The 12,549-nt window shown below is 43.8% G+C and overlaps 1 protein-coding gene across 1 annotated transcript; it reads left to right on the top strand.

Moving 5' to 3' along the window:
* The first annotated feature begins 7,479 nt into the window (after positions 1 to 7,479).
* Positions 7,480 to 12,231, top strand: LOC120658097 (PGR5-like protein 1B, chloroplastic). The gene is made up of 10 exons (XM_039936306.1): positions 7,480 to 7,946; positions 8,035 to 8,131; positions 8,237 to 8,337; positions 9,421 to 9,477; positions 10,109 to 10,185; positions 10,354 to 10,405; positions 11,215 to 11,325; positions 11,402 to 11,499; positions 11,586 to 11,670; positions 11,977 to 12,231. Exons 1-9 carry the CDS (start codon positions 7,605 to 7,607, stop codon positions 11,653 to 11,655), a joined length of 1,005 nt encoding a protein of 334 aa, XP_039792240.1. The 5' UTR covers positions 7,480 to 7,604; the 3' UTR covers positions 11,656 to 11,670; positions 11,977 to 12,231.
* The last annotated feature ends 318 nt before the right edge of the window (positions 12,232 to 12,549 follow it).

Below are 12,549 nucleotides of genomic sequence, written 5' to 3'. Positions count from 1 at the left end.
GGTTGGGCTCTAGGTAGACCAATGGAGCTTGCTTGAGAACAATGGTGGTCACTGTTTTTTGGATGGAGAAGAACAGAGAAGAAAGAAGAGAGGGTGCTGGGAAGCTCAGTGGAGAAGAGAGACGGTTGGCTGTGGTGGACGGCGAGCCGCCGAGCGCCCGCCTCCCTTCGTCCCCACAGTCACCACGGTCGGCGAGCTGAGAGAGGAGGCAGTGACCGGAAGGTGCGGCGGCCGCCGAGGGAGAGAGGAGGCTGTGGCGCTCGTCGTCGAGGTCAAGGTGCGGCGTCCGGAACGGGGCCTTGGAGCTCACGCACGCCCCGGCGAGGCCACGGCTGGGGAGTTGGCGCGCGCTCGCGGGGCCACAGCGGCGGAGCTCGCGTGCGGCCCGGCGAGGCCCGGCGGCAGAGCTCGCAGGCACCTGGCAGCCTCGGCCGCTCCACTACGGCGCCTGCGATTTGCATCACTGGAGAGAGAAGATGCATTTTTGCATTGCCGTTGGCCTCCTAGGCAAAATGCTTACCTTTTTTTTTTTGCCTCTTCTGTCGGAGGGCGTTTTTCATCCAAAAAACACTGTGCTCGATGCATTTTTGCGTTTGACTAGTATTGTTGAAGTCAGTCTAATGCTGCTCAAGTACAATGAGCTCATGGCCTCATCGGTGGTGGTGGGCGGCGGAGTTCGGCACGGCAGGCCGAGCTGGGCCTGACTGGATCGCTTGGTTAGCTTAAGCGGCGGCGCTGGTTCGGCCCGTGATGCCGCGTGGGCGTGTGTTCAGTGTCTGGGGGCTGGGCACTGACTTGGGTTCCGGCCCAGGTGGGGTCTAGTAATTCACATATGTTTTCCATTTAGGGATATATCAGGTGCAAACTAATCTCTTAATGCAAACCACCAAACTTCAATCTGAGCTACTGAATCAACATCCAAGGGGTGCGCAGAAGGAGTGGGAGGGGGATTTGCAAAAGTATAATTAGAGGACGGTTAATTATAAAATTCCCCAATCCACCATGTCCTTGGATGTTAGTTCAGTGGTTTAGATTGAAGTTGGTATGGTTTGTATGAAGAAGTTGGTTTGCATCTGATATGTTCCCTTTATATAAAACTATAACACTACTTTGAATTCGAATTCAAACTACAGTCCAAATATCCCACTTAAAAAATAAAATACGAATAATTCATGCATACATGTTCCACTTAAATGCATAATATAATTTACAAAGAAATTTCAAAAGAGGAGAGATGTATTTACTTATATTTGATGTATTCTACTGTATGTACGCAGTTTAACAAAAGCTTTTGAAATCACAGCATTACACGCATATTTTTTTAAAAAAAAAGTAAGATGTGACATAAACATTTTAAAAGATACAAACTAGGTCTAACCTAGTACAATCATGTTCTTAACCTTGTGTTAATTGTGGTAATCTTTATATTCTTATTTTGGTGGTAGAAACTTTTAAATGTGTATAGCCGTTTAGCTTCAACAATAATCGGATGTTCCATTAAGGAGTAGGAAAACACTTTTTGACACATCTCCGTATCTTCTCGGCTTCACTATTCCTTCCAGGCTTAACGGCATCGCTTCGGTTGAGGTTTTTTTTTTTTGTGTGTCAAACACACTATCGAAAAAAACTTCTTTCTTTTTTTTTGACGCCTAAAACTTCTTTCCTTTTATCTTAAGGTCTCACACATCCGGTACGAATAATTCAAGGAGAGGGAGGAGAGTGTGTCAGTGAGACAGGTTCGTAATTAGGGTTGATTTTTAGACCCCCAGAAAGAGTTTCGGGAGTAGCATGAACTCTCTTTTACATGGAATTTTGAATTCCATTAAACGACCACGGGCAAGTGGCGACAACACTATGTTCGTTTGGCTGTGGCTAGTGACTGGTACTGATTTATTATGAGAGAAAAATACTGTTGGCTGGCTGGTGGGTGATGGCTGATCCTAATTTGATATGAGAGAAAGACATTGCTGACTGGCTGGTGGCTGATGGCTTATCCTAATTTGGTATGAGAGAAACACACTGCTGGCTGGCTGGCTGACAAGCCAAGCGAATAGTCTGACTGCTGAGCCCGCATGGCGCAGCAAGAGCTGCGGCAAAGGCCCGTGCCTCACTCCAGTCAAGTCCCTGGTAAGGGCGGATGCAGCAATTGGATGTAGAGGGCCTCATCTCCCTTCTTCTTCTTCCAGCCCTTTTTCCACTTCATCTCTTTTTTTTCCTCTTTGTCTCCCTCCTTCCTCCCTCTAATTTCCATAGAGTTCTTGGTGGTGCAGGGGGGCTTGAGCCCCCCCCCCCTTCCGAGCCCCCACACTGGCTCTGCTGGTCCCAGGGCGCCTACGGCTCCTACTAGGCAAGGGATCGAGCCCCCCAGCCCCCACGCTGGCTTTGCTGGTCTCAGGGCGGCTGCGGCTCCTGCTGGGCATTCGCCGCGATAGGGGTGTTGGAGAGCCACTATGCCTTGCATCAAAGGCCAATTTCTTATTTAGCGCGCGTGCGTCGGGACCCATAGTAGCGATCGCCCCATATCAATCCACCTTCTTTACCCCATCTTCACCAGTGTTGTGTTGTTGTTCGTTCCCTCTCTGATTTCGAATTTTGTGCCATTTTACTTTCCCCACTCAAAGTTGGTTACTGATACCGATTCCAATTCCCCCTCCACCCACCGCCCTTCATTTTTCTAATATTTCCACCAGCCCCAAAAATTTGCTACGCCTCAATTTCACTGTCCATTCTTCCTTGCCAAGTGGGATCTGCACCAGAAGCAAGGAGGGGATCCACACGCGTCGATCTCATCGCCTGGCGCGATTCGTCCTCACCGAGGGGAGGCACGTCGAGGAGCGGCCCTAAAACCAATACATTTCAATCTCGCGCACCATCATCCTCGTCGGTCGTCGATTCTTCCTCGCCGAACGGGAGCCGCGCCGGGAGCGGGGTCGCTCGGAGATTCGTTCTTGCCGAGGGGAGGCATGTTGGGAGCGACGGAGGGATCCACACGCACGCCGATCTAGCTCCAGCTCCACCTAAAGTTCAGAGATTAAATTCATATGCTAGTGTTCTAATTGTAGAACATGATCCTGGTTTACGTTGTCAATTTTGGAACTATCCTCATGATTGACAAGATCAAGCTCACAGAACATACATCATGCATGGCCCGTTTCAATTTTTGAAGGATAAGTACCCATATTCTGGTCCCAAGTCTCATCAATGTTGCTTTCCATCACATTGGTGTTTAAAGAGTTTCCTTGGTTAGAATACTCTCCTGCAAAAGATGCCGCATTTTGCTTTCATTGCTATTTATTTTCTAAGAAACCATGAGGAAGGGCAGGAACAGATGTGTTTACGGTGAAGGATTTCAATTCTTGTAAAAAGGTGAAAGGAAAGAAGTGTGCATTCATATCTCACATGGGAAAAGATGCTAACTCAGCTCATAGTTATAATGTTACATGCTATAATAATTTGAAGAATCAACGAAGTGGGCAGTTTAAAAGGATGGTGGTGAAGCAATCAACTGAAGATGTCAAGCACAATAGGCTTCAACTAAGAGTAACAATTGACATTGTCCAGTGCTTAGCGTTCCAAGCTTGTGCTTTTCATGGATATGATCAATCTAAGGTTCCAAAGAACCAAGGCAACTTTCTTGAGATGGTAAAACTTCTAGCTGAATATGATGGCGAGGTCAAGGGCAGTTGTTCTAGGTAATGCTCCAGGTAATGCAAAGTACACCTCATCGCTGATTCAGAAAGGAATCCTTGGGTATTATGGCTTCTAAAACCCAAAAGATAATTCATGATGAGATTGGTGATGCAAATTTTTGCTTGATTGTTGATGAATCTAGAGATGAATTTGCTAGAGAACAAATGACACTTGTTATTCGTTTTGTTGATAAAGAGGGTTTCGTTAGAGAATGCTTTCTTGATATTGCTCATGTTCATGATACATCATCTGCAACACTTAAGAAAGAGATATGCTCTTTGTTATCTAGCCATAAATTGGATGTTCAAAATTTTCGAAGACAAGGGTATGATGGCGTTAGTAACATGCGTGGAGAGTGGAATGGACTACAAGCAAAATTTCTTGCAGATTGTCCTTATGCATATTATGTCTATTGTTTTGCTCATCGATTACAATTAGCTCTCGTTGCTGCATCTAAGGAAGTGCCAGAGGTTTCTAATTTTTTGATCAACTTAGTTTTGTTGCAGGCCCGCGGCCCGTGCGACCACACATGGCCCCTAAATTTTAGGGGCCCCCAAAATATAATGAGTATACTATGTATAGTTATATAGTAGGTTTTATTTTAGCTGTCTTTTGGCCCAATACGAAACAAACTGTGGCCCAAATATGTCATAGAAGAGGAAACGCGCCGCTCGGTCGCTGTCTTCAAAGAACACTCAAAGAATGACGTTCTTCAAGTCAAGATCATGCAAAGAAGAGTTGAATAATGATTATATATGATAATTCTTGAAATATCTCGTTTACATATACTATGTTATAACATATATGTCATTTTTATAGTAGTTATTACTAGGCCACTAGGCCCCAGTTCACAGTTTCGCACAGGGTCTTCGGATTTGCCGGTACAGCTCTAGTTTGTTGTCAACACTGTTGTGTCTTTTAGTAAGATAAATAGGGTCTTTGGATTTGCCGGTACGGCTCTAGTTTGTTGTCAACACTGTTGTGTCTTTTAGTAAGATAAATGATGACCCACGTGCCTACAAAGTAGCTGAAATGGAAAAAATCTTATTGATCTTGGGGAGCTATTTACCCATGTATGTGCCTTTTTAGATTCCAATCTTAAAATGCATTTTCCTTCTAGAACTCATTTTTGAATCCGTTTCAACCACTGCATAATTGAGAATTAATCCAACATAAGATCCGATATGAATATATTTTGCTTCTCTTCAAAAGTCAAAATTTTTAATCACTTGTTCAACAATTTGGATATGCTATGTCAATATTTTTCATATCAAATGTACAACTAGTTTATATGAAATATTGAAATTTGTTGAATAAACTTTTTGAAAATGTTGACTGCTTTTAAAATATATGAAATCATGAAACATGCATTTAGTACCTACATGGATTAGAAATAGGAAAGAAAAAAATATATGCTAGCTTATATGAGTACATGTTGCTGTGTCTCCTGTTGAATAAAAAGCATGTGTCACAGTAGTGGGTTGTTATATATTTTGGTTGGACCATATATTAGGCTCAAAGATACATACTTTATCTACCTTCTGCAAGATAAATAGGAGTGCCCGCTGGGCAATGACTTGGATTCCGCCCAAGTCGGGGTCTAGTTATTCAGATATGTTTTCCATTTGTAAAATTATAACTAGAGCTTGGATTCAAATTCAAACTACAGTACAAATATCTCACTTTAATCCAAATAAAATACGAATCATTGATGCATACATGTTCTACTTAAACGCGCAATCTAATCACAAAGAGTTTTCAAAAGAGAAGAGATGTATTTACTTATATTTGACCTATTCTAATGTATGTTCACAGTTTAATAAAAGTTTTTTGAAATTGCAGTTTACACACATATTATTTTTTAAAAAAAGATGTGACATAAACATTTTAAAAGATACAAACTAGGTCTAATTTAGCACAATTGTGTTCTTAACCTTGTGTTAATTGTAGTAATCTTGATATTCTCATTTTGGTGGTAGAAACTTTTCAATATGTGTAGCAAGTTAACCACTCCGTTTAGCTTCAAAATTAATCGGATGTTCCAAGAAGGACTACTGGACTAGGAAAACACTTTCAGACACAACTCTGCATCATATCTTCTCGGCTTCACTATTCCTTCCAGGTTTAACATCATCGCTTCGCAAAAGCCCTCTCGCGGGCTGGTGGCTATTGGAGCGCACTCTCAGGGGTTCAAGACTTGTATTTTCTTAATATCAAAATCGGTCGTCAATTTTTTTAACGGCATCGTTTCGGTTGAGGTTTTGTTTTGTTTTTGTTTTTGCGAAATACACCATAGAAAAAAAGCAGCCTTCCCTTTTAAAGGTCTCACGCATCCGGTTTGAATAATTCAAGGAGAGGGAGGGTACGGTGTGTCCGTGAGACAGTTTCATACTTAATAATTAGGTTGAGTTTTAGACCCCAAAAAGAAATCAGGGAGTAACATAAACTTTCTTTTATATAAAATTTTGAATTCCATTAGGAGCCTCGACACATTTCCCCTGCGTTGCTCTCTCCTCGGGGCGACACGGTTGGCAACCCCGTCCGCCGCCGCCGGCAGGGCCTCCCCATGCCTCCTCGGCCTGGCCGCCACCGGAGCTCGAGGTTGGAAGTCCGGCGGAGAGGAAGGATGGCGGCGGTTGGGTTCTTCCTCCTCCCTCCCTATCTCTCCCTTAGGGGAAATCGGCCGGCGAGGACAGCGCCGCAGGTGACGATGAGGCCAGATCCGGGCAACTTTTTGCCGGATCCGGCGAGTGGGGGAAGGATTCGGTTGCGCGTGCAACTTTGGCGGTACAAGTGTAGATCTGGAGCCGGACGCTCGGATCTACTGGCGGCTCCGACCGCAGCAGGCTATGGTCCGACGCGACGGGGAGCCCTTCCGGCGGCTGTGTTGGCGGGTTCTTCCCACGTCGCTGGCCACTTCTGAGCGGCTCCCGTCCGGGGGCTGGCTCGATCATGGTGTCGGCGCAATGGTAGGTTGGGAGGCGGCAACGGAGACCCAACCTCGAAGGCTGGTCGGCCGCCGGCAGTCGCTCCTATGGGCGCAAACGTGCATAGGTGGCTTCCGGAGTGCAGGGAGAAATCCTAGTCCGGCATCACGCTGGCCGGCAATGGCGACGCGCCGTTTTCTTCTTGGATACATTGCTGATGCACTATCTACACAAATTTGGATGGATCTCGGTGAAAACCTAATTCTAGCTTGCCGGATGAGGCCGCGACGGCGTCTTTGATGTCATTTTCTTCTTGGAGCGTTGTCTTTGAGATCCTTCGATCGACTTTGTTATCTAGGCGGCATCAAACGGTTTCAGACATCAAGTTTTTAAGAAGACGAGTGATGTGATGATTTGATATTATTTAAAAGTTTTGCAATGATGGAACGTGGACGAAGAGAAGGATTGAATCTTAATCTTTTTTATTTCTTTCTTTGTTTAATGTTTTCATTCTTGTTTTATATCTTTGTTTGGGGTCGAGAGTCTAAAAACTCATGTAATGTTAGGTTGTAGGCATTCACTTGTGAATGTTTAAAGTCGAGATTTTCCTTTATTTAAAAAACAATTTTGAATTCCATTAAGCGACGGGCTGACAGGCGAGCGGCGACATTGCTGACTGCTGAGCCACCAGCCCACCAGGAAGAAGGAAACGCACGAGCCCGCATGGGCATGGCCGCATGTGAGAGAGAAAAATCGAGAGGTCTCCCGCCACCTGCACCACGCATCTCCGAGCGCCGCCCCCACCCGCCTTATCCCTCCGCCGCGGTCGCCACCCACCGTCGCCACACACAAACCAAAAAGTATCTCCCGCGCACGCGCGCGCTCCCGTCTTATCCCTTCTCCGTCTCGCCGTGTCGACGCGCCCGCCTAGAGCGGTAGAGCTCATCCCGCTCCCGCCCGCCCGCCCGCCAGCCCGCCGCGCGCGCCATGGCCTCCGACGCGCGGCTCTCCCTGCCGTGCCGCCTCCCCGCGTGCCTGCCGCCCCCGCCGGCGCTCCGCCGCTTTCCGCCCCGCGCCGCCGCGGCGGTGGCGGCGGCGTCCACCTCCCCGAGGTGCCGCGTCTTGACAACGGCGGTGCCGGCGCGCCCCCGCGGGCGGTGGCGGGCTCGCGCCGCCGGGGGCGAGGCGCAGGGCCAGGTGCAGCAGCAGCAGCAGCAGCAGCAGGACGAGGAGGTGGTGGACAGCAACGTGCTCCCCTACTGCAGCATCGACCGCAAGCAGAAGAAGACCATCGGGGAGATGGAGCAGGAGTTCCTGCAGGCGCTGCAGGCACGCCCGCGCCCCCTACCCGCCCCCACCCGCGCGTTCTTTAATTGAATTTAATTGGACCGAGGTATTTGCTTCTCCTGGTGTTTAGGCGTTCTACTTCGACAAGAAGGCCATCTTGTCCAACGAGGAGTTCGATAACCTCAAGGAGGAGCTCATGTGGGAAGGCAGCAGCGTTGTCATGCTAAGTAAGCGCGTTTCCGTAAGCCCATCCTGATTTTCTTCGTCTCTGACGCACGGAGATGATTTGATAGTGCTAATTACTGATCAATGTTCCTTTGGTTTTTGGTTAGGCCCGGATGAACAAAGGCTTCTGGAAGCCTCCATGGCATATGTGGCTGGCAACCCCATCATGACGGATGCTGAATTCGATGACCTCAAGTTGAGATTAAAGGTTAGATCTTGCTATTCTATGAATCTTTTAATTTATTAATGCAGTCATGGTGATATGTTATGGGAAAAATTTTTAATACTGTTTTGTCACCACCTGCCAAATCTTTTGGCTGCGAGAACTCCGCTGTAATCGTTTCTGAATGGTCTTTGCTTTAAGGTTGAGGCTGGAGCCCTAAAACTATAAAAAATATATGTTTCTGATAAATTTGAAACAGTTTGGTGCAGTTCTTAGCTCTTACGAACCAATTTTCCTGATTTACTAAGGATGGTTGGTCTTAGTTTGGTCTCCATTTCTCAAGTTATGACTAGAATAACTACAAAACAAGAGGGAGAACTATTGGATGGAAGAAAGTCATTTGGTGGAATCTTGAAAACCTCGCTAAAAATCATGTTGACATGTTTTGAAAAATTCTAAAGAAAGAATTCGTACATATAGAGGAGGTGATGATGCACAAAAATGTAAAATTCTAAGATTGAGCTTGACTCTGTTTCTAAGGTATGAAATTGGCAAGTGAAGATATAATGAAGAAAAGGGCAAACAAGGTATATGTTGTTTTTTCTTGTTTGCTCTCTGTCAATCTCATGTCTCACAAACAAAGTTGAGTTTGACCATAAATTCTATATGCTTGTGCATCACCAGCTCCTCTGCATCTATGAGAGTGTGATATAGAGAGAATGAAACTCTAGCAATATAGCAAGTTATTACCATCAAAGGTCTTGTGCCATTAAGCAAATCACTTATTAGTAGACCTCCATTCTTGATTGACGGAGTATGGCATGGAGGCAGTCGATCATGTAACGACTAACGAGCATTTTGGTGCGCTGACAATTTGTCTCCACAGCGTGCATGGAAGAGAGGTCCATAATTGATTTGTTTAGTGGAGTTCCCTTCCTTTTGTTTCCTGGGCCAACAGTGTTACAGCATTTAGGTGCTATTTGGCTTCAGGTCCAGCATTTCAATCTTGGACTTTTTGAGACCACGAGAAGCTTGGGATGAATTTCATATAGCAACTAATGCATCATAAGCACAACAATGTGATATTCTAAATCTGCTATTGTTTTTGCTTGATAATTTCTCCTCCAGAAAGAAGGAAGCGACATTGTACAGGAAGGTCCAAGGTGCAGCCTACGGAGTCGAAAGGTATGCATTATGATAATCATTCAACTTATTGAATTGCCAATTTTTCTACTTATCACAGAACACACTGGAAAGAAATTGTAGTTCTATCAATTTTTGGGTGTAGTATGTAGTGAGGCTTGTAATGAGACCATGCCCCAACATAGTTATCCTTACCTATCAGAAGATCAGAACCAGTCCTTTCATTAGCTTTGTCACCAAACTTTTTGCAACATGGTCGTCTACATTTCCATCGGTGATCAAATGGCTGACATAGTGTTCAACATCTATACCATGTGAACTGTAACTGAATATTATTAATTGGTCAAAGGAAGGGTTGTCTGTTGGTATATAATTTTTTCTATTAAATTTTCTAGAGTAACAGGTGAAGTCTTCTGTGATCTTAAGTTCCTACCATCAAGTCAATGCTAATAAACATTATCTTGTAGATCTCTTGTACCAAGTAAACAAACCAGGAAATTTGTCAAACAGTGTTAATCAAGTCAGATGAGTTTACGTTATATTATAGCGTAAATTCTTCATATTAGATATACCTATTAGGATTAGACGTGACTTTCCTATTGTCACTGGTTAGGGACAGTAATGTGAGTATGTTCATTTTAAGAATCCTGACCTATTAGGGAATATCGTGCAGGTCTACAGTGACTTGACTGTTGACTACTTCAAGATGTTCCTGCTAAATGTTCCAGCGGCTGTTGTAGCTCTAACACTGTGAGTATTAAATAGAAATATTCTGAGATGACAGGAACGAAAAGAGGATTGCTTCATTGCTTGAATTCTTGTTGATTGCTTCATATATTACACTGCAACCATACATAGATATTGTTAGCAGGGACCACTATCTTCATTAGGTCTCTAATGCATGTTTCTTCTTGACAGATTCTTCTTCTTGGATGATTTGACGGGATTTGAGATCACATATCTTCTTGAGGTAAATATTGGCAAATCGAAGTCCTACTATATGTTTTTCACTGAGGATATTACAGAGACTGCATACATGTGCTTTTTGTTTGTAAACTCGAATTAGTTCTATTCCCTACTAAAAGAACATTAGTTTAGGCTTCTGTACAAGAACTAGGAATGCTATAATCACATTTCTTTTAGTATACTGAAAGTCGTTCCCTCTTGAGTTGGAGATTTAAAACTGGGGGTTGCCCTCCAGTGGGCGGTAGCTGCTGCTAAGATTACCAGGGACATCTGACTATTACGTGTACACTTTTGGATATATAATAGCAAGCCATCCCAATATCATGGAAAATAATTCTCTTATACTAAAAAGTTACCTCCTTTGCCATCATATTTTTCCTGCATAAAAATGAGCCGCTAGGACTTTAGTCTTTTGCTGAACATGCTGGTTTTGCAAACTGCTCCAAACTGTTGAAATATTCAGACCAGCCGACAAAGCAACACATGCAACCGATTTATTCTTCTTATTCTTTATTATTGAGTCTTTGTTCTTTGCATCAAGAAATGATAGACTAAAGTTAGAAAGGAATAGATATAATTTAATAAAATTAATACAGTTGTTTTCTGATTAGATGATATATTTCTGAGACCAACTTATTGTCAGATACAACTAGGACTTTTCTTTGGAGTTTCTTGTATTACAGGTCGGGTTTGTAATCGAGAGTTCTGATAACAATAGATGACATTCTCTTCTTGTGCATGCCAAATTTGAAAGTTTATGTGTTAACCCAAGGATTTTTATTAGTTGTAACTGCATTTTTCTGATTTACGCAGTTGCCAGAGCCTTTCAGTTTCATCTTCACATGGTTCGCTGCACTGCCTTTAATATTTTGGATAGCACAGGCTATCACTAATGTTATTGTGAAAGACTTCCTGATTTTGAAGGTATCTTCCTTTTTGTTGTTCATACATTATTAGTTTAACTGGAGAACAAAGAGATGATTTATTATTCCTTTTTCAGGGCCCATGCCCAAATTGTGGAAATGAGAACCTTTCCTTCTTCGGGACTATATTGTCAGTGCCTAGTGGTGGTGTAAAAAACACTGTGAAATGCGCAAAGTACGGCTTAGAATTGTTAGTATCAAGTTCTGTATGCTTTCAACCTTATATTCTGATAAGTGTTTATTGCTATGCTTGTGCATCAGTTGTGGCACTGAGTTGGTGTACGACTCGGCATCCCGGTTGATTACACTCCCAGAACTGGCAGAGGCATAAGTAAAGGTGGTTTAGGTGAGTCACTCACCCACCAGCCTGCAGTCATCAATCAAAGTTAGACCAAAAGTATCATGCTAGTGACTTCATAGTTATGCATACTTAATTTAGAATCAAACCATACTGTGTCGAAAAAATTGAAGAGTTTAGAAAAATGTGTAAGATCTATATAGGACATGCATTTTTCATTTTTATTTTTTTAGAAAAGGGAAAGTTTCCAGCCTCTGCAACTGCGCACAGCCAATTTTTACAGCAATCTCAGCTCAAACCATGCATTTTTCATTTTTATGTGCAAGAGAATACTAACTGCTTGGATCTTCCTAGGTTTCACTAGGAGGAGAGATGGCCGAGCAAATCCTGTGATCCACAGCACAAAGCAAGGCCTGACCTAGAGTGGGTGACAATCGTGCAGTGATGTTTGTTTGTCATGCTGGTCGATGTATATCTTAAACAAGTGTAGATATTTGTACTATACAGTGTTGATGAAATGGAGATATGTGCATAGTGTACAAAGAAAAACTGGCCATATATGTTCGTACTATCTTAGCATATCATACCCTGTCTGAAGAACTTGATACTGGATGTGAAGTTCACTAGGAAAGACCACCATCGTAAAAACATAACTCAACCTGAAAAAATGCCATGCAGTGTGAGTTTGTAGTCGAGTTAATTGTGAGGAGAAAAGACTAAGGTCTCTCTTGACTTCACCCTGCTCTTCGATGTTACCTGAAAGGCAAAGTATAAAGTGGTTTTGCTTTCTCAGTACATTCTTGCTCTCTGGCGCTCATGATAACCTTGTGTGAAGTTGCTGCTAGCAGTACATTCTTGCTTTCTCAGTATAAATGGTGGCCAGGGCAGGTTCTGCCCTGTGGGAAGTTGACAAAATGGGCCTACTGC

Source organism: Panicum virgatum, chromosome 2N (assembly GCF_016808335.1).
Source record: "Panicum virgatum strain AP13 chromosome 2N, P.virgatum_v5, whole genome shotgun sequence".
Lineage (NCBI taxonomy): Eukaryota > Viridiplantae > Streptophyta > Magnoliopsida > Poales > Poaceae > Panicum > Panicum virgatum.
This window is presented reverse-complemented; position numbering and strand designations above follow the sequence as displayed.